General features: G+C 33.7%; 1 protein-coding gene across 1 annotated transcript in view; it reads right to left on the bottom strand.

The window, feature by feature from the left end:
• LOC149792013 (chitin synthase chs-2-like) overlaps positions 1–22,899 on the bottom strand; it is a 94,724-nt gene that overhangs the window by 5,329 nt on the left and 66,496 nt on the right. Inside the window, exons 11-24 of the mRNA XM_089969518.1 lie at positions 19,877–20,137; positions 18,444–18,646; positions 14,824–15,034; positions 12,705–12,845; positions 10,621–11,588; positions 10,048–10,179; positions 9,772–9,927; positions 9,112–9,191; positions 8,077–8,179; positions 6,942–7,095; positions 5,995–6,180; positions 4,601–4,736; positions 3,593–3,793; positions 452–1,802 (exon numbers count right to left, since the gene is read on the bottom strand). Coding sequence (XP_089825644.1) covers positions 452–1,802; positions 3,593–3,793; positions 4,601–4,736; positions 5,995–6,180; positions 6,942–7,095; positions 8,077–8,179; positions 9,112–9,191; positions 9,772–9,927; positions 10,048–10,179; positions 10,621–11,588; positions 12,705–12,845; positions 14,824–15,034; positions 18,444–18,646; positions 19,877–20,137 — 4,283 coding nt within the window. The remainder of the gene's footprint in view (positions 1–451; positions 1,803–3,592; positions 3,794–4,600; positions 4,737–5,994; positions 6,181–6,941; positions 7,096–8,076; positions 8,180–9,111; positions 9,192–9,771; positions 9,928–10,047; positions 10,180–10,620; positions 11,589–12,704; positions 12,846–14,823; positions 15,035–18,443; positions 18,647–19,876; positions 20,138–22,899) is intronic.

Below are 22,899 nucleotides of genomic sequence, written 5' to 3'. Positions count from 1 at the left end.
ATAAGTACACATACACACAAATGTGTGTGTGCTTGTATATATATAGGTGTGTGTGTCTGTATGTTTTATGATACAAAATTTAAAGTGTCATCATATACACAAATGAGGTCGTTGTCCCCCTTCTTTATTAGCTGAAAGCATATCTTTGTGCGACGAAAGGCAATAAACTTTATTCTTCACATCAGCTGGAAAGCAGTCTTTTTTATGATTAGTCCATGAAAAAATTATACATGTGAATTATCTACTCTAAAATGTTTCATACATCACACCCACCGACTTGCCACCTAGAAAAACTTTCTTGAGGATAACTGAATGATATGGAACACAAAATACCTAAACATATGAGACGTTGGCCTTTGTACCATGCATCATATATGCTACAAGACATAAATTAAAGCACTAAGTGATTATTTTCTAAATCAATGGTATCAAATGGTATAAAATTGCTTACTTGGCAATAACACCTTTCCAAAAGTTTTTTTCATTGTCCGCCATTTGCGTTACGACTCCTTGTCCTACGCCTGCATCCTCCAACCATGCTGGGTTGGTCATTTCATCTCGATTCTTTGGCCTAACTCTGTCATAGATATCCTCAGTTTCTGTCTTTCCACTATTTCGCAATTGTACTGTGATCGTCTCATCAATGGAGACTGTTTTTCCTTTCCTCTCCTGAAACGACACACTCGTCTGCTTCTTTCTCAAGATTCCTTTAAGAGGTTCCTTTTCACCTGGTATTTTCATGACCTGGTCATATTCACTCGCTGCTTGTTGAATAGAGTCTAAATTATTGTCTTCTTCAGTCATGTCTACAACGACACTTGGAGATTCTGTTTGCATGTCATGGATCTCTGGGGTTTCATCTTTTTGGTCCACATGCTTCTCTCGGTCGTTAGAAGCAAGACGTGACATAGTTTCATTGAGTGTTTTGATTACATCAACAAACTTTTCCTCTTGTTTTTCCTTCTGCCCCTCTGTAAGTTTACGGAATGTTTCGAAAATGTCCTTCATTTGTGCAGTTGGGAACAGCCTAGCAAAGAATCCACGTTTTCCTGCCTTTTCCTTCTTCTTTCTCTCCTCTTCTCTCTTTTCTTCATCAATTTGCTGTTTTGTCTTTTTCTGAGGTACCTCACGCGTTCCCCAGGTTATGTCATTCAGGTTGATCAAGGAATATATAATGAGCAATAAGTATCCACTTGGAATAAGGAGGAAGTATAAAAAACCATAGAGAACGTTAAACCATTCCTTTGGATGAAGCATTGCAGCAATGACATAAATGCCTACCAGAAACGTGAGGAATATCACACTGGGATGGAATAGGCCTTCCTTGACGGCAGTAACAATGGTACCAACTAAAACAATCATCATGATGAAAGCATACATTCCTGTTAATATCTCCGCTACAAGGATCTGCCACTTGGGTTTTAAAAAGAAGCAAATTCCAAAGTAAAGTACTGCCGGGGCAAGGGATATCAGATATGACTGCACGACAGTAAGCCCAAAAACGAGATTAAAAGCACCGGATATCATCATCAATATAGTGGCTGGACCAATCAGTGAGGACACCAGAAGGACGAACTGATATAGAATGTACAACATGCTAATGTTACTGTTTACAGAAATTGTATTTTTGTAATCTTTTAGAAGGTCCGCAATGTTTGCAACTGTCGAAGGTGTCCATCGTCGTCTTTGTTTGAAGTATTCCTCAAATCCCTCAGGAGCGTATGTATAAGCGTCGGAGGCTGCAGCATAATCAACTCTGTATCCTTGTTGTAGAAGAAGAGTGCAGAGCCATCGGTCCTCGCCTTAAGATAAAAAGACATAAATAAATGTTCATGAGTTTTGTAGCTGTATTGTCTTCATCCATACAACTTTTATTCCAAGATTTTTTCCAATTATATACCTCATTATGTTTACAACCCCTTTTCTTGAAATAAGTGAAAACAGTAATAGTGTCTTTATTTAATGAATGCCCAAGATGGAAGTAAAGCTGATTTACAGGTAATACAATTTTTCCACTGTAACCGTTATTTCATAATGACTCTATTCCATCCATGTTGGTATAAAACTTTCGACATTTACGAATATAGGCGTTTGTAAATGAATGTATCATATTTGTATTTGCTGATCATAGTCATATAGTTTCGAAATGTTTATTGTATTCGGTAAATCTGAGCACAAAGTGTTCTTGCTATTAATGGATAACTGTTCAATAATACATATTGAGAACTAAACATTTGGATGTCATGTTTGGAGCCATGACACTCTTAAGTCATAAGGTTAATACCTTCACACAACCTTTATGCTTAGGACTGCTCAAATATATATATATATATATATATATATATATATATATATATATATATATATATATATATATATATATAGATAGATAGATAGATAGATAGATAGATAGATAGATAGATATGTCCGTAACAAAGTCAGAATTGGGATTTAAAAAAATAACACAAACGCCAATAATTCTAATGCACTATATAAAATTGTTAAAAATATTTATATTTAAAAAAATAATAAATATTTAATTTTGTTTAAATTCATAAATGGTATACCCTTTATAACAATATTGTTACAGGTATGAATGTCTCTATTTTGTTTTATTATTTTGTGTAACAAAGTCAGACATAATTGAACACTAAGCAAAGTAATTCGTTCTAAGAATGTCTCATACATTTTATATATAGCTAATACTCAAATTTATTAAATAAAGTTAACCATTCTAGTCACATGGTAATCTAGTATGCATGTCAATGCATACCCAACCTATACTAAACCCATATATTAAAAGATTCAGTAATAAGCACTGTTTCATTATTAATTTTTGCAACATTAACAATGCTAGAAAACTAGAGTTCTAAAAAGGTTGAAGTTGCATCTGCAGAAGAATTGCACTGTAAAGAATATGATTGGGACTCAAAATTATATTCATTTCTTGAGTGAACATGTTCATTTAGAACTTGTACAAAGAAACCCTGGTGTCGAAATGGTCTTAGGCATTGAAATAGTCTTAGGGGCTCAGTTTTAAAGATCACTTCTGAATACCTTCCCGTGGGTCGTGGTAGTTCCCAAAAGTTTTTCAGGTTCCTCCTCCACCAAATATATTGGAGACAATGTATAAGCTAATCCTGTGCTATACGGTGGCATTAAACCCACAAAACCAAAGCAAGTTATTCGTACATATGTGTTTACAAATTAAATGAGGTCTTTGCATCGTCTGATGTGTAACTGAGTAAATTATGACAGTAAACCATTTTAAATTGTTGGATTACATTTTCGTTTGCACCTGCATGATTGCAATGTATTTCGGCTTCTAGCTTTCTATTTTAGTTAATAAGTTAAACATTTTTACATTTTATGGACAGTGCAAAATCGAACTACAATATTGCAATGTATATTTGCCTAAATCATAAGTTGGTCTGTAGTTCAATGGCATCGGTAAATTGGACATTCCAACCTTTCGTGGACAACATTACAAACATATTTTGTCATACAAGTAATGAATTGGCTTCCAATCAACATATATAAGGATTCTGTACAGTCACAAACTATATAAATTTGACAAACATGTTGTATTTACCTTGATCATACATAAGATGGTGTATTGCCTCGGTGGGCTTTTCAGTGTATTTCCGCATCACATTGTCGTCCATTAGCGCCGACCCACGAAAAAGTGAGAAACATCCAGGACTGCACAAAACACAGCCAAGTACATGCTCTGTAGCTTTCTGTAGCCAGTGGGCTGTGGCGTATTCAAACTTTTGGTACCAGACTAAGGGTCCTGAAATTTTTTATTTCAAATATGTATGTCTCTAATTCTAAAACAAGTTTATGCATAAGGTGTTTATTTCCCAATATTGTCAAATACTTATTTAATGTTGATTATACAGCATACGTCTATGTAGATACAAGGCAAATGCACTTATGAGCGAAGAAAGAAATCTAATGGCAAAATACCTGAGAGTGGTTTTATTTCTTGCGTTGAACAAACTTTAGCCATTGTGGAGGTTGCTGACTGAATGTTTCAAAGAAGCTCTGTCAGCAATTATCATATGTTTTCAGTAATGCAACTAATTTCTTTTGTGAAACTGTGAAATTACATGACACATGAATAGGATGAAACATTATCTGCTATTCTGTTTCAATGGTAATTCGTATCTGGACTTCCTTTCACGGTGCGTACATTTAAAAATCTGACAAGAATATCATAATTGACACCATCATCTTATGTTCTGCAATTGTATAGGGAAAGTCTTTGTTTTGACCACCTGATAGGTCACTACACATTACTGACTTGACCACCTGTTTTCCTTAAAAAAAAAGAAAAAAAAAAAAACATGTTCAAGACGAAATCTACATCCATTATCCGTCAAAGAATGTGAATATTTGCTGCTGTAGGAAAACATCAGAGTACTACTGCAAAATATGAAATCCGAACTTTGTATTTGATATCTGCAGTAGTCCCAAATTTTACACTCTCTCCATTTTTTGGAGAGTGTTATTACATTAGACATCGGATGACAAACCTCTATGCGTGATTTCTCTTAGATTCTTTAAGAGTCGAATCATTAAAAGGAATACAAATTACCTGTTCCAATAGGGTGAATTCTGCCGCATGCCGCTCCAGTCTTCTCGCTTTTTTTCATCCTGTCCAACATAAGTCTCACAGCACCTGGGGTAAAATCAACATCTCCATCCAAAGCCAAAAGGAATGTACGTTCAGCCTAGAATCAGAAACAGAAAAGTACCACAAAGAAAAGCAGGTGGTTCATATATATTATTGTTCTATTACTTAAACTGTCTCCAGTTTTCGACATTAAATTCCAAATCTTTCAAAGTTGATCAAATGCGCATAAAGGTCAATCAGAGATTAATTTATCAGGAATGTATTTATAGACTTTTATTGAATTACTTTTGTTTCTCCAATCCATCTCTATCCATTTCAAATTGCGTAACATCCATATTCACTGAATTAGATACATACATTGCGACTGTGGCCTTACCTTTAGAAACTTGCTGTGGAATAATACAATCATTGAATATATGCATTATGTACCTTCGGGAATGAAAGATGCTGGGTAATAATACAAAATTATTTGTAATATTTTATTGTTTAACACACTCTTCCTGATTTTATATGTTACTGTGCTCAATAATAGGAATACAGGCCATGTTTTGCATAGTTACTATTTGGAAACGTGTAATGATGTTAGTATTTTTGAAGAATATAACGATATTATGGGATGGGTGTGTGTGTGTGTGTTAAAGTCGGAAGCATTGTATCAGATATTAGCTATCCTTAACTATGATTAGGACAATTCTATCGCTCACCATATTCATTTATTTCATTTTCTTTAATTTGTTTTAAATTGTATGTATTTATTAATTTTGTTATCAATCTGATTACAATTTGAATTAGCCAATGCAACTGCAGCTTTGAGAAAATTTAAAATGTGTGAGTATGTATGTGTTAGTTTGTTTCTAACGGAGATTTAACAATTTTCAGTCACATCGCTATGATATCTGGAGTGTGGCAGTTCAAAGTGATGTGTACCACTGGGTCATCATGCCGCAGACATGTATCATGATGTCCCATCCAACACATTATCCTTACACAAGGCCGACCAGTCCTAACACTAACCTCTTAATGCTGAGAGTGTAGTGAGGCAGAGTTAGAACCATTTTTATAAGTTTTTGATATGACTCGGCCATAGTTGGAATACACGACCCCTGCAAATTTGAAAATGAATCTTATGATTAGGCACATATTCATACTCTTCAGTCACACTGCTCAGTCTCACAGGATCATTCTTCTAAAATCCACTACATCACTAAATCTCGTCACTTTAGAAAGACTTTTCATGATTGTAATGAGATCAGAAATGTCATGAAACGAAATAGCAATAATATAGAACAATATATCAAAACATTATGACAATAATACAGTTAGTGAGCAATTATTAAAAAATGAGATTTAATTACTCTGCGTACAACTTCTTCGTTCAACGCCTGAAAAACATGACTTTTGCCAAAGTTTGCAGTGGCACCCTCTGGTTTTGCTTTCCATGAGAACAGATCTTTGAGGCTCTCGTTATCTATTGCAGCTTCAACAAATTCCTGACATTGGCGGACGATTCTAAATCCCAGAAGATAATACATGTACATCACCTGAATAATGGAGAAAGAGCATTTGAGGCGTTAAACAGAGATATAAATTAACATTCAGTCTTTGTAAATTTGAAAAATAGAATGAATATTCATATGCATGTGTGCATGAGTTAAGAGCATAAACTCTGTTAACTTCCTCTTGGACATATCAAAAATCATTCTTATATAGTTCTTCGTTGTATTGTTTTAAAATGCTATTGCAAATTAGATGACAAGTTAGAGAAGATGCCGTTACGTATTTATTCGTAATTTTCAGCGGTTCTGATAATAATTCGTTTCATACATTCCATATCAAAATAGTTGATATGGTTTAGAGATGAAATATCTCGAAACTGCAGAAACATTTTACTAATCTGACCATACATAAAATTGATATGGATCGGACCATTCTGGTTATAGGATGCAGATATATGACTGCCTATACAGAATCTAAGATACAAAGAAGAATTATTGCGGTCTTTAAAATTATTTAACTGTGCAATTAAATGAACAGGGCAATGCATCTTCATATGTTCGAATAAGGAGAATGCTTACATATAACACACACATTAGAAGCTGGTGGAATGAATTGTCTTAAGTAGTAACGCTGATGTATATACTTACGGTAGTAACCCAGGAAATTACAGTTGTAAAAAGTGTACCTAATTATAATTTAGGCTGAGAAGTTGACCATATGATGTATGATTGAAATCCAGAAGATGATAGTTTTGTTTAGATTCAGATTTGTATTGATGCACTTTGCGTTTAATTTATCTACACACCTGAGACCATCGTTTCCTGTGACGAATTTTGTTCTTGTCCTTCATATGGAGGAATAAGAGGTTGTTTCCAGGCATTTGCCAGATTAATTGACCTCCATAGGGAGTTGGAACTCGGAGTGGGTGTGGAAGCTCCATATGCTGCTCTCGAACAGAACTGAAAATGAAACTACGATGAAAGGCTATAAATCTGACTTTAGAATTAATTTTATTTGAAAAATATGAACCAATATCTAGCGCATTCTTCTATTTATAGAGTATTATCATTGTCTCTAATTTTCAAAGTACATTACAAAAATTACATTTTCTTACTAGCTTTCTGCTTAAGTGGTTTATCAAGATGAAAGAAATTACAATAGGTGGTTCTCATGACCCCTCCTAGAAAAAGTCACTGCTTTTTTTAGAACGGCGATACCATCTTGAAACAAAGGACGGAAGACCATTATAATTGTGGACAGCATATGTTTACGTCACTACACCATCCTGTCACTACCATTGCTCTCCACACATCCATCAGTGCCATTACACCATTCATAAATCTCCATTTCGCATTTAGAAACCCTGTTATTATGTATCTAGCCTTCTTGAAAGTCACAGTAATCGTGATCATCCTCCATCAGTGGTGCATATGCAATTCAGGTTATAAGCAAACCATGTTTTACCATTGAGCAAATGTTCACAATATACTACGTACATCTTCTTAAGTATTGAATGATGCTGGGATTTATGCACCTTCACCTGTGCTTATTCCTTATAGTGAAGCATAACACTACATACAATCATTCTCTCTCAAACTATATTGATGTTTCTCAGGTCATAAGGAAGAATCCATATACGCCAGGGAAAAATAATCTTAGGCCATTTACTCATCATCCCAATGTGATTACATTATATTTTAGGTATCTACATAGTGATCACAGTGAACATTCATACCACGTGAAAACACTCTCTAACAGTTCCTTTTGATGGAACTCAGGTTGCAAGGACAGGAGCAGATTGATGGAAGAATGAACATAGGCAATCGTCCTCTCTGCTAAGGAGAGATATCCAAGGACACCTTTCAGGGAGCAATATTCATCCAAGATAATTAAAGAAAAGAGAAAATGAAGAATTTGGACATATAAAAACTAAGACATACCTAGCTGCCTCATCTATCACATCCACAAACCTTTTCACATGCTCATTTGGGACAAACTCCGCATCATCATTCGGTTCCATGGCGTCATCAAAAAATATATGGGCTGCAATTAAAATGGAATAAACGCTTAAGAATAAAAGTAACTATGAAAATCCTGACATTGTAAATGATGCTTAGTACCATGATAAACACCCCAGTCTGTACATGTAGTTTCATTTCGATATGTTCTTTTCTTGCCGTGATTCATATTGTGGAATGTTTCGCAAATCTGTCAGATAACTAAGGCATCCCTCTGGAAACCTGGTTAAATAGCAATCTGTTTTAACAGGTAAATTAAATTATATTTTAAATTATTTTAGTTTATCATAATCGTATTCTTTCCCTGGCATTATTTATTTGTTTTCCCTCTCTGGTTGTTTTCAAAAGGCATGCATATATGGTAAAATTTATGATTCTTCTTTGGACTCGTACACCAATGTTCTGGGTCATATTACTGTCCAAACCAATCCAGGGTGTATGTTTGTGAAAGTCATTTAACTTTGGCATGATATGATCATTAATAATCTCTTTGAATCTCATTTGGCCAGCACAATCAAACTTAGCCAAGTTTTTGTCTGCCGATGATGGACATATTTTGTTCTCACCAAGTCCTGATAAAGGTGTCCGTGCATCAGTGCTATTCATATATGAAGTGATAAAGGCAATACTTTATAAATATGCTTTATCTTACACTGAATAAGGGCCAAATATTGTTATCACACACAGTAAGTTTAACTTACTAAAAATAAAATCATTCGTCTCTGTCATTTGGGTGATTTTGATAATTTTACTTTTATGGAGTATCACAAGACCAGTGCATGCGCAATAGATGTCATCTTCTATGTTGTAAACGAATTGGATTATCTCTTGTCTAGTGAGCTTCATGTACAAAATTGCTGTAATTATGATTACAATACTAATAAAAGCAAGGTGTGCTAACTGTGGTAAGGGTTTTGCTTGATTAACATGCTGATCAAGCCATTAATATACACTTACCTTCATAGTCATAGTAGTCCTTATCAGGTTTCCCTGTAATAAATTCAGCATTCCTCCTCAAACACTGGTCCTTGTCCATTCTGCAAAATTTGAACATTTAGAAATTTGAAATGCAACGATGTGAATCGAATGTTTCATATTAATACACATTAAATTTGCTTCGTAGCTAAATCAAAACACTTCATAAAAGAACAATGCTTTTAATTTCTGAGCAAAGATTATCGTAGTGTTTGACATTTTTAATTTCTAATCATATGCATGTTAATATAATACATGCGACACATTTTGCTTACTTCCTTGATTAATTTAATGGCATTTTATTCAGACATAACAAACAAATGAAACTATTTTTCGACTAGAGAAAAAACATGTCTGAAAACATGATATTATTTTATGATAAATCCATCTCTTTGTCTCTTTGTGTATCTTTATAATGCTAATTGAAACTACCACCTAACTTTCATGCACAGCTTTTAGTAAATAAGATGGTAGAAATAGATATACTCATGACCAATTATAGTGAATTTTTTTTAACCCTAAACATACAGCAATATTTTGTTGTAGAGCGTACTTTTTAAGACTGTCTTTTAAATATATTACTTCATCAAATTCAACTGTCAAAACCAATGTTTATAATCAATGCCAATAAATATTACAAACCTAAAAAGTGATTTCAGAAGTTGAACCATCTCGATTCGGGTCTCGTGCCACATGGTTGCGCATGCATATATCATAGGAGGGATCCTATCCTGTGCTTGTTGTTCATAGGTGTCACCAGTGTCTTCTGCGAGTTCATTGATATCGTACTCGCTCATTCTTACAATATAAAGAGAAATTTTCTGTAAGTACATCAGAAAAGAATAATAAATTGCATTCATAGGAGTAAAGTAGACAAAACAGGTGAGACAGATAACACCAGCATATATGATCTTATACCTGTAGTAGACTTTCTTTTTTGGGTCATCATCGCTGCGAAATTCTCGGAAGACTCTTCTGTTATGGCGCCTACGATTTAAAACTAGATTCTCTTCAAAAAATACACTGCAGTAAAATGGCGTAGTAAAGAGCCTGAAATTAAGAAACAAAAAATATCTCGAGACACACAACTGATCAATTTATTATATAAATTTGGATAATATCTGGTTTTGTGATCATTTGTCACTTTTGGTATTCTTATTGTAGAATATCAAAACATTACTAATTGATTGCATAATATCTATTATTATCTTTAGGAAATGAATCATTCTTGCTTTACTGCTACTGCTAATGATTGTTATTTTGTATCTTCTTCTTCTTCTTCTTCGTGTGCTAGTATCTTTGGTTGGTGATGGTATTTGCACTGTCCCATCCAGGCATTTTACTTTAATGGCTCAACGGTTAAATATTGTTGTCTCTTTCTTTGTTCATTTGTAAGTCAGCACAGTGCTGGCAATTTAAAAGCAATTCAATATTCATATATTTAATATTTCCATTCACAATTTATTAATTTCATTTGCAGAGGTAAGTTACCTTTCAACTTTGGACAGTCTCTCTTGCATTGGGAACCATATGTGTCTCCCCATCCAGTATATAGATCCCCACCATGCCGTACCCAAAAGTATCTGCCACCAAAAATCCCAAATGGTCCAACCGTCATATCCCTTCTGACCACAAAACCGATTTTCAGCAGAGAATCGACCCAGAAAATGTCCGTCATCGTTGAGACAATCCACGTAAGCAATCACGAAAGCAACGGGTGTGGAAAGGAATAATGGAAGGGAAAATGAAAAAATCTGTAGGTCAAGTTTGCACGCCGTGTACGCGGCATAATACCCCACAAATGTCGTGATGGTGAGAATGAATGCAGATGATTTCATCTCCATAGGTAGCTTGCTGAGTGTGCTAAATGAGTGCCAGGCGTTCAGCATGAAATCTTGGTCTTTTCTGTCACTGAGGTCCAGATGAATTCCATACACTGCTCCAAGTATGATTGCAATTTTAATCAAGCTTGTGAAGAATGTAATTTTGGGTCTGCTTTCTTGTAGATCAAATTTTAAACTAAGCATGAAATGTTTCAATCCGTTTTTGTAACCTAGTGATCCACAAAAACGATCATCAATAAAATTTTCCCACATCGAAAATGACACCATGAAAATGGTGAAGGCTACCTCAGCATTCCTTGTGGGATCATGCTCAATCATCTTTGCATTATCACCTGGAAAGTATTCAAATAGTATTATAACAGGAATGACCGAAATTTGGGCAAAAAAAGACAGGATGTCAAAGACTAGCCGGGCGGTCTTGTTTCCAAAGTTTTCACATGGATGATCAGTCGGTTTCTTTCGCTTGGTAGAAGAAGAACAGATGGGTCCGATCACACTGGGAATAATACCTACGGCATTAAGAAGAATTATTCCACGTACCATGTCAACCTCAGGCAGGATTCGGAAAACAAACAGTGCTATCCCTCCAGCATGCACCCCTTCCATGAACATGCACTACACAAAACAAATGGAAATACATTTAGACTGAATTAATCTTATAATATGGCAAAGGTATACTTTATAACACTAAAATGCAATTAAAAAACTATGCAATATAATATTTAACATACATTTTATTCCTAGAAGTATTAAATATTCAACAGCAAAAATAAATTATTTAAATATCATTAATCAGAGCAGGTAAATGAATTTAAATTGATCAAATAATTCTTATTTCCTATCAAAGGTACTAAATTACTATAAACCTTTCACTGTTGACGTTTTTCACATTTGGGAGTTGAAATGTCAACATAAGAGTTCAACTGCATTTTAAATCATCCGTTTGCCTCTTCTGGTAATATGCTATTTACAGGGATGATCAACGAACGGCATGATTCTCACTGATGCCAAAATTAAACGCAATGAATTGTCAAATAAATTAAAACTAAAAGTAACACCAGGAATTGTAAACTAACAAAGAACAGGGTAAGTTTAGACAGAAGTGATTATATCAGTGTCGATTCTCAATACTTTCCAAGTCATGAACGAAGAGCAAAATCTATTTTGTGCGAATGTACACTTACGTCAATGTCAACTACATGTATACATTTGTTCTTTTCTGTCCATGACTTGGATGTGTGGTTACACGGTGGATCTCTCTAAAGTGCCTGCGCTATGACACTGGGACTAAGTTCCTTGACATCATAAAATGGTCTCAGTCTTATACAGTTAAGACATGAGTCACTGATGACATATATAAGATCTCATATAGAACACCTGGGTCATTTCAGATGTATGTTAAATAATATCTATACCATTAATCCCACTATTTGATTAGCAAACTAAATTTCATTTGTGTAGGTATACCCTGAGTCCCTATAAGTATCTCTCATTCAAGTTTAATAAGTCTAGCTCTAATTGTGTAGAATATTATCAAGACCATTCCATACAACAAGTATGTACGTTTGTCCAACCTTACGTAAATATATATATATATATATATATATATATATATATATATATATATATATATATATATATATATATATATATATATATATATATATATACAAAACCATGCTTTTCTACAAAAGGATCAAGGTATATAATTATAGGTAATTGTGAACTTACAAATAAAAGTGTTGTCCATCGGATGGCCGGCATATTTCCAAATAGCCACTTGAATAGGCTTGATATAAAGATGAGACCATATGGAATGCAGATTGCTATTAGTGCCAACCAGTATCTGCCTATTTCTATAGCAGCGTTGATCTGAAAGATTAACAAATATGTTATAATTACACAATTGTGTGAAGCATGATGTGAGATACAATTAAGCATGATTTGACACTGTATAACATTTACACGCCATGAAAGAACAACATGATGTTTAATTTCAGTACAATACATGATTTAATGCATCCTACTGCTTTCATTTTCCATTATTGATTATTGCAATTAACAGGTAAACCTGCACAATAATTATGTGCTTGGTTTCTAAGGATGCAACTGTTCTTGCTCCAAATTACAACATTCAGAATAAATTTACACAAGACTAGTATAGACTACGAGAGCTGTTGTTTCATTTGTTTGGGGAATGTGCGGCAAGCTAGATTGTCTGGAGAGCCTTTGACCTGTGAAGACAGACTTGAAAAAACCGATTCTGTGTACAAGAATGATTCTCAAATGTCATATTATTAATATTTTAAAATATCTGTGTGTAATAGCCATTATGGCTATTGCCTATTTTTTTGCTATTGTCAATTTCTTAATAGATACTAGTTGTAAGCAATTATGATAGAAGAACCCTATTGTTGATCACACATCAATTATCATAATCACCAATCAGAAAATCTTATCGCTTTGCAAAATGAATAAATCAAGAAACATAGTTAAATAACTATAAACAAAAACAAAACTGGTCTTTCAGACAATGCGCTTATCATTGCCATTAATTAATGATTGTACTTGTATCTTTGTACATATGTAATCTCTTGTTTTGCTAGTATGAAGTGTTTGTTCCTTTTTACAATAGAAATGACAGGCAAGTTTCTACCAATGTCTCCTACATGGTTTTTAATGGTTCAGGATTAGAGTGATCTTTGTGATTTTAACAGGTTGTTACTATATATATATATATATATATATATATATATATATATATATATATATATATATATATATATATATATCTGTGTGTGTGTGTGTGTGTGTGTGTGCGTGCGTGCGTGTCTCTGTGTGTGTGTGAATGTGTGTGTGTGCACTGTTTCAGTGATACAAGTTTTGTAGATATACATAAATGTTCAGTATGTTTATTTGGAATAGCTATATGTAAATTTTATCACAAATAGCATAATGTGTGTTGCACTATTTCCTGTACTATGCATAGTTGTATATCATAATAAGAAGCCCATAAATGAATCCAAAATGAAATCTGTCACAAATTTTCCACACATTTAGGAGCACTGAGAATACATGACATTTATGACAAATACAATCACTAACTTATCTTTCTAAAGTCAAACATAAAATTTTGTTTGGTGATTTTGTTCGGTATTACACACGTTTCAAACCTTTCCAATATAACTTAGCAGTTTCTTATCCAATCAACTAAAGTAAATGGAACACTTTTGCATAATGTGTGACAGTGTGGGAATGCCGCCCACAAAGAGGATTAAAAAATATTGACACACAATAGATTTGAGCAGCGAAAACCTCAAATGCTTTAATTTCTATTTCTTAAAATTTATTTATTTTATTTGCAGTCAAAATGCAGTAACATTTGATAATTGTTCATGTATTAGGAATGTTATACCTATAAACGTGAGTGACATCCACTAAGAAAATATGCAACCGATTTAAGCATTTCATAAAGGCTAGTAAACCACTTTTTGTTGAGATTATCTTTCACAGGAATGTTACTGGAGTGATCAAATCATTCAGCATTTTCTTATTTTGTTACTTCATAAGTGACGGAAATCACGACCAGGTCATTGTGCGTACATTTTGAAAGTTCAGCAATGCTATAAGTAACAAGTGACATCACATCAATTACGCAATAATGTACGGTAACATCACTTGAAACCGACCAGTAATTTTCGTGATTGCAGAAACGAACTTTGCACAGAATATGTAAGCATTCCAAAATGTAGGTAGCATTCCACGTATTTCATAATTTGAAACATTTCCGTTACTCTTTTGTTTATTTTGTATTAAATCGCTTTATCGTAAATTATAATCTTAATCATACCACTTCGTTCTCTTCTTTAAACTGCATGGATTCTGGTGCCATCTGTTTAGTCATCAGTGTGACAAGACTGATCTTCTGTGTCACTGAACATAAAAGGACAATTGCAAAGATGACAATGTAAGTCACGACCTTTAAGACCTTTAGACTGCGTTGTTCATGAACATCCCTTCCTTTCGTCTCTCTTGCGATGATTTGGAAAATATCCCAAAATCTGAAAATATTCCAAAAATATGTCTCAGGGAGTTTCAGACATTAAGTAAGAAACATAGTTTCGTTTGGCACAGTACTGGTAGGATACCATTGTCAATTTGCATGGTATTATAGTCATGAAAAAAATTAATTAAATGTTACTAGAGAATAAGGATGCAGTGATCAATGTTACAAGCCAACAACATATTGAAAAATTTGCATTGGCACTAGTACAGGTAGTAATTCTGAATGCTGTTAAAAATAGCTTTAAGGCTGGGATTTATCTCATCTTATTTCCCAGGCATGCACTTTTCTACGGACATAAAGAATATAATCAAATTAAACTGTGATGAAAATGAAACATTTTGTTCTGAGGTTATTAATACATATCACCATGTAGTATAATTATAGTCATTAAATGTATTTAATTATAAAAAAATAACTTTCTGATTTAACACAAATTCACTTCACAATGCACTCTTATATCCAGCTTATCGTATTTACATGAAAAGTTCGAGAAGAGCAAGTGCACTGCCATAAAATGGTTTATATCAATGTATTCATGGAATCCACTAACAGCAACAGAAGAATAAATTAAGAGTCCAAAATGAGAAATGTTCTTTGTGTTGTGTAATTCAAAATATAATATTTTTCATTATTTAGAATTGATTTCCCTAAAATATTAAATAAGTACCTTAAAAGGTTTAGATTAAAACATCGTGTATGATTATGCTCATGCTTCCAAGTTCACTACAATAGCACATGCATGAACTTTTTTATACTGATGTATGATCCATGAACACCCACAAAATGTTAGTTCTAAACATTCCATCAACTAAATTATACTGATGTATGATCCATGAACACCCACAAAAGGTTAGTTCTAGACATTCCATCAACTTTATTATACTGATGTATGATCCATGAACACCCATAAAATGTTAGTTCTAGACATTCCATCAACTTTATTATACTGATGTATGATCCTTGAACACTCACAAAAGGTTACTTCTAGAAGTTCCATCAACTTTATTATACTGATGTATGATCCCTGAATACACACAAAAGTTTAGTTCTAGACATTCCATCAACTTTTTTTATACTAATGTATGATCCATGAACACCGACAAAAGGTTAGTTCTAGACATTCCATCAACTTTATTATACTGATGTATGATCCATGAACACCCACAAAAGGTTAGTTCTAGACATTCCATCAACTTTATTATACTGATGTATGATCCATGAACACCAACAAAAGGTTAGTTCTGGACATTCCATCAACTTTATTATACTTATGTATGATCCATGAACACCCACAAAAGGTTAGTTCTAAACATTCCATCAACTAAATTATACTGATGTATGATCCATGAACACCCACAAAAGGTTAGTTCTAGACATTCCATCAACTTTATTATACTGATGTATGATCCATGAACACCGACAAAAGGTTAGTTCTAGACATTCCATCAACTTTATTATACTGATGTATGATCCATGAACACCCACAAAAGGTTAGTTCTAAACATTCCATCAACTAAATTATACTGATGTATGATCCATGAACACCCACAAAAGGTTAGTTCTAGACATTCCATCAACTTTATTATACTGATGTACGATCCATGAACACCCATAAAATGTTAGTTCTAGACATTCCATCAACTTTATTATACTGATGTATGATCCTTGAACACTCACAAAAGGTTACTTCTAGAAGTTCCATCAACTTTATTATACTGATGTATGATCCCTGAATACACAAAAAAGGTTAGTTCTAGACATTCCATCAACTTTTTTATACTGATGTATGATCCATAAACACCCACAAAAGGTTAGTTCTAGACATTCCATCAACTTTATTATACTGATGTATGATCCATAAACACCCACAAAAAGTTAGTTTTGGACATTCCATCAACTTTATTATACTGATGTATGATCCATAAACACCCACAAAAGGTTAGTTCTAGACATTCCATCAACTTTATTATACTGATGTATGATCCATGAACACCCACAAAAGGTTAGTTCTAGACATTCCTTCAAAAGTTCTTATCATGCCATTCAGAGAGGCATCATATTATTGCTACCTATATTACAAAACGTTTAATGGAACATGGGCTCTGTTTATAATTTCCAGTAATATTTTTCAAATTCAGACATGGACGTGGGATTAGATGCAACCGTATGCGATGCTTTTATGTTGGGAAATACTCCATTGACTCACCATCAAAATGCTTTCTCATTTTGTGTTTCGGAACCTGCATAAACATTCTTGGGCTAATGAAACAACTTGTGTCATTTATTTGTTTCCAAATTCCATCGGGAGATAGGTGAGATGCTTGCAGATTTCATGGTCTCACTCTAAAACAACTCAGTTTCTTAAATGATCGATGACACATCTCATATTTGATACTTCAGTTTGATTTCATGTATGGCAATATAATGTCCAGGTTCTGTCAGCCCCTAATTCATCCAAAATGCTTTAATAAGATGGGATAGACAATAAGAAAAGCAAGACCATCTCTAATTGCTGCTTGAGTCAATAATCTGGTCCTAGCTGTTGTACTTTGCCTAAATGACATACAGCAACATACAAGTCTAGGTCACCTCGTGGGATGAGTAAATGTGATTTATTGTACTGGCAGAAAATATGGCGGTCAATTGTGATCGCGATTAACTTTAATTTCTTTCCTTCCTCTCTGTGCAAGTTTAGGGGCTGCTTCTGAAGAAGATTACTAGGTACAATTTATGTCCTTCATCTCAATGAAATGTTTCCAATGCATGCAAATCGTTACATCTATAATACTGACCACTCTCCTGTGTCCGAAAATGATGTTTTCCAGTTGCATTTTTATGTAATTATATTTGTGGTAATTAGAAGCAGTTCATAACCAGGTACAAATAGACTGAATTTGTATAAATTGGTTGAACCAAAACTTCAATCACGCCTTCAATTAACATAAGAAATTTTTCTAATACTCTGAAGGAAGGTCATTTTATTGTATTGTAAAGTTAACAAAACAGCCAGAGTCCTTTATATGCACATGCCATATTTTTATTTATTTTAAGTGGAGGGCGGCTGGTTAGATGGATATCATAAAGAAGAAAAAAAAAAGAAAACTTACTTAGAACAACGTATGTTATTTTTAAGAGACAACTAGTAAATATTAAACTACCATAAACATGTCAACCATATTCAATAGTTAGCAGATTTTAAAGGCAGCTAAATTATAAATATAAGTTACAGTATATAATATATTTCTCCTTGCTTCCTTTGCTGGCTGTTGAAACTGTTGATATAGCAAAATCTTTTAAACACCTATGAATTCCAGGCAAATGATGACATGAGAATCTAGATCATTTATTCAGGTGGAACCTGAACGAGATATAAAATTGCCACATTAAATTATTGATATGCTTACGGTTTATCTTCTTCTGGTTTCTCCTTTTTCCTTCGAGAAGCATCCGTAGAATCATTTGTATCCCTGTTTTCGTCAATAGTTACGGGTGGAGATGGCGGACGGTTCTCTCCATCTTCAACCTTTACAGTATCTTTAAGGTTTGTAAACTTAAAGCCGAAATGGCTTTCTGAACCTACGCTTGATTCTGACCCAGCTGAAGTAGACTGTATAAAAAAAATAGTCATCTATTACGCATCATGGAATAAAGGTTGATGTGTTTCAACTGGAAATGTGAACTAAGGTGCGCATCGCTAATAGAAATACCTATATGAGTAAAATGAAGTTGATGGCAAAATGAACTGTAACAAGTTAATGTGTACTCATAATCAATGGAAAGATCACTGAGAACAGTCGCAATAAAGTTTCTAAGGAAATATTTGCGAAATTTAAAACAAGCATCTCTATTAGATTTAGATATTGGGTGCTGCCCATTAACGAAACAAATAATAAATTTACAGCACAATTAATTGTGTTGTAAATGACACCGACCATTCATATTATCTCTAAAGCTATTGGATTGTACCATTCATATTATCTCTAAAGCTATTGTGTTGTACCATTCATATTACCTCTAAAGCTATTGGATTGTACCATTCCTATTATCTCTAAAGCTATTGGATTGTACCATTCCTATTATCTCTAAAGCTATTGGATTGTACCATTCCTAGCATCTCTAAAGCTATTGGATTGTACCATTCATATTATCTCTAAAGCTATTGGATTATACCATTCCTATTATCTCTAAAGCTATTGAATTGTACCATTCGTATTATCTCTAACACTATTTGATTATATATACTATTCTTATTATATCTAAAACTATTGGATTATACCATTCCTATTATATCTAAAACTATTGGATTATACCATTCCTATTATCTCTAACACTATTTGATTATATATACTATTCTTATTATATCTAAAACTATTGGATTATACCATTCCTATTATATCTAAAACTATTGGATTGTGCCATTCATATTATCTCTAAAGCTATTGGATTATACCATTCCTATTATCTCTAAAGCTATTGGATTATACCATTCCTATTATCTCTAAAGCTATTGAATTGTACCATTCGTATTATCTCTAACACTATTTGATTATATATACCATTCATATTATATCTAAAACAACTGAATTATACCATTCATATTATATCTAAAACTATTGGATTATACCATTCCTATTATCTCTAAAACTATTGGATTATACCATTTCTATTAATCTAAAACCACTCTATTATACCAATCCTATTGTGCCCATTCTTCCCAAAAAAATATTTTTCTAAGTGTCAAAGTAACAATATAATCTAAAACACAATTTCTCATCTAAAATGCCTTATTGCTTCAAAAAGTAATGCCTCTCTGATTTCACTTGGCAAGTATTCTTACTGGACACTCGGACATTACGGGATGTTTGACTTCCGTTTCATCTTCCAAGGCCTCTTTTCTTAGTCTTTCTCTCTCCCGTTCCTGCCTTTCTCTTTCCTCCTCCTGAATCCTCTGTTCCTTTCGTTGTCGTTCATTCTCCTCCTCCTGCTTTCTCCTTTCCTGTCTTTTCCTTTCCTTTTCCTCCTCCTCCTTCCTCTTGCGCTCTTCATGGACAATTAACTCCCCTTCCATCCAAGCTACAAGTTTATCCTTCATGAAGACCTAAAAAACACAGCTCGTACAGTTAGAATCAAGATTAGAACCCATGATTGCGGGTTAATGGCACCCTTCGCCTTGCATGTACACACCAGTCCATGTTCCATATTCCATCACAACATCACCAAAACTGAGTCAGTGTTATATGCACTCATGAATAGCGGACACACTTGCATGACGACCTAGTATTAATTTTCATCTATCTATACAGTCATTCTGAATTTATATGAAACAAATAAAAGTATGGACATTTAGTTATAGAGAATTACAAGAATACACCAAAGAGATCAGAAAATAATATCCCTAGATTCTACAGGAGAATGCTTGCTAATATTAGGCATAATTGATATATATACAAATAATTCCAATTATAGTCTCCAACCTGTATGATAGCATTATGTATTAATCATTACTACACGGACACAAAAAAGAGTAGTAATCAAAGAACAATGCATATTTCTAACTCCAACAAAAAGCAAATTATGTATAGTAAAATAAATCAGTCTAAAGAAAGCAAAAATAATACAAATAACAATAAGTGACTAAATTTATAAATAACGACCTATTATATTTGATCCTGCAAGTTTGGATGCGTGATAGAAGCACTATGGCGCTACTGCTTGCGTGAGCTAATTGTCTACGTCATCAAGACGATGTCGTATCTCACTATGACCATCTTTATTGATGCATTCTGTTCAGCATCTGACATCCCTAATTGTATGCGAAATACCCTGAGGATACATGTGTATTTATATCACAAAATTGACAGTAGTAAGAAATGTATTATTATTATTATTATTATTGGTAGCAGTAGCAGTAGTGGTAGTAATAGTACTAGTATTAGTAGTATTACTATAATAATAATAGTAATAATAATAATAATGATGATGATGATGATGATGATGATGATGATGATGACAATAATAATAATTATAGTCAACTTTCCTAATCTTCATCATCATCATCTTCACCATCATCGTCATCAACATACATTTTTTGAGCAAAGTGAGACTGAGAAAACTGATTGGAAATTAGTTAGGGCAGATTAAATATCACATTAGTGGACAAAAGCTTGTTGCCATATGTTACCAGATGTTATCATCAGCTGATATATATATATATATATATATATATATATATATATATATATATATATATATATATATATATATATATATATATATATATATATATATATATATATATATATATATAATTTGGTATGGCTACACTTAGCATCAGTATTTTGGGGGATTTTACTCAATGGATATTATATTGATGGACTGGGTATAGCGTGTGACATAATTTGATTTGTTTAGTTTTATTTCCCAAGTTTTTGCCTAAATATTGAACAGGACCAAGCTTGAACATAAAGACAGAACTGTCGTTTTGAATGAAACAGCCAAATTTTCGACTGACACTGCAAATAAATCCTGCACGTAAAGGTTTGAAAGTCTGTTTTTACCATCGGTATGTCCGTACTTACAAAATATTATTTTAGTTCAAATGGACACGTGCAAGGTAGGTTTTCAAGTATTTTTTAGCAATCAGCCGTAAATGTGTCTTCGAAGGCCTCACTTAGACCTGTGGAAGAGTCCGAAATAAATGTACCACAGTCTCCGGAAAATATGTTGTTTGCCTGATGCATCTGGTTGGGGTTTTTTTTTGCCAGTGGGATATGTTGCAAACAGCTAGATTTATTTTTTACTAGACAGCTTTGGACACTTGTCTTAGATTTGTATAAATATCAGATTTATGCTTAATTATCTACACCCTTTATTGTAAATGCACTTTATGTTTATCGGTTCCTTTTGTTGAGCATCAGCTTCTTTGCACTAATACGTTTGATGCAAACGGCAACGTTCTTACGTAAGGTTGCTGAATACATGTTTAGGAGGATAGCTGGTACGTAAGATATATTGATAGGAGTCAGTTAGTTTGTAATGCCAGTCAGTTTTGACGATTCAATACCGTAATATCGATCAAGGATCCATGAATATATTTGAGTTGTCTCATCTCTTTAATGCTAATTGATGGTGGAATGAAGATTGCTAACGATTGCAAACAACTGTTGGAGTTGCCCCTATGTACATACATATTTGCCCTCCCGAATTGCACCAACTTAAAATTGGTGAATGAATAATTTTTGAACTAACATATCTAACATATCTATGAGTGTGGAGGCATAGTAGGGCACCATTTTGACACCCAGTTAAATACAAAATGACATATGTATGAGTGTGCAGACATTGTTGGGCCCCAGTTTGACACCCAATCAAAGGACACTGATTCGTCATTGAGCACAAAGTGATTCATATTCAAATCATTTGGTAGAATCATGGCATGAAATATTTGTGTTGGGGAAAGAAAGGGAAGGCGAGGATGTTCCATGCATCGTGTAAGTGCATATGAAATATTTGTGTTGGGGAAAGCAAAGGGAAGGCGAGGATGTTCCATGCATCGTGTAAGTGCATATGAAATATTTGTGTTGGGGAAAGCAAAGGGAAGGCGAGGATGTTCCATGCATCGTGTAAGTGCATATGAAATATTTGTGTTGGGGAAAGCAAAGGGAAGGCGAGGATGTTCCATGCATCGTGTAAGTGCATATGAAATATTTGTGTTGGGGAAAGCAAAGGGAAGGCGAGGATGTTCCATGCATCGTGTAAGTGCATATGAAATATTTGTGTTGGGGAAAGCAAAGGGAAGGCGAGGATGTTCCATGCATCGTGTAAGTGCATATGAAATATTTGTGTTGGGGAAAGCAAAGG

The sequence above is a fragment of the Sinohyriopsis cumingii genome, chromosome 9 (assembly GCF_028554795.1).
Source record: "Sinohyriopsis cumingii isolate HCF-2022 chromosome 9, ASM2855479v2, whole genome shotgun sequence".
NCBI classification, from domain to species: domain Eukaryota; kingdom Metazoa; phylum Mollusca; class Bivalvia; order Unionida; family Unionidae; genus Sinohyriopsis; species Sinohyriopsis cumingii.
Note: the sequence above shows the minus strand (reverse complement) of the source record. Positions and strands in the feature narration are given on the sequence as shown.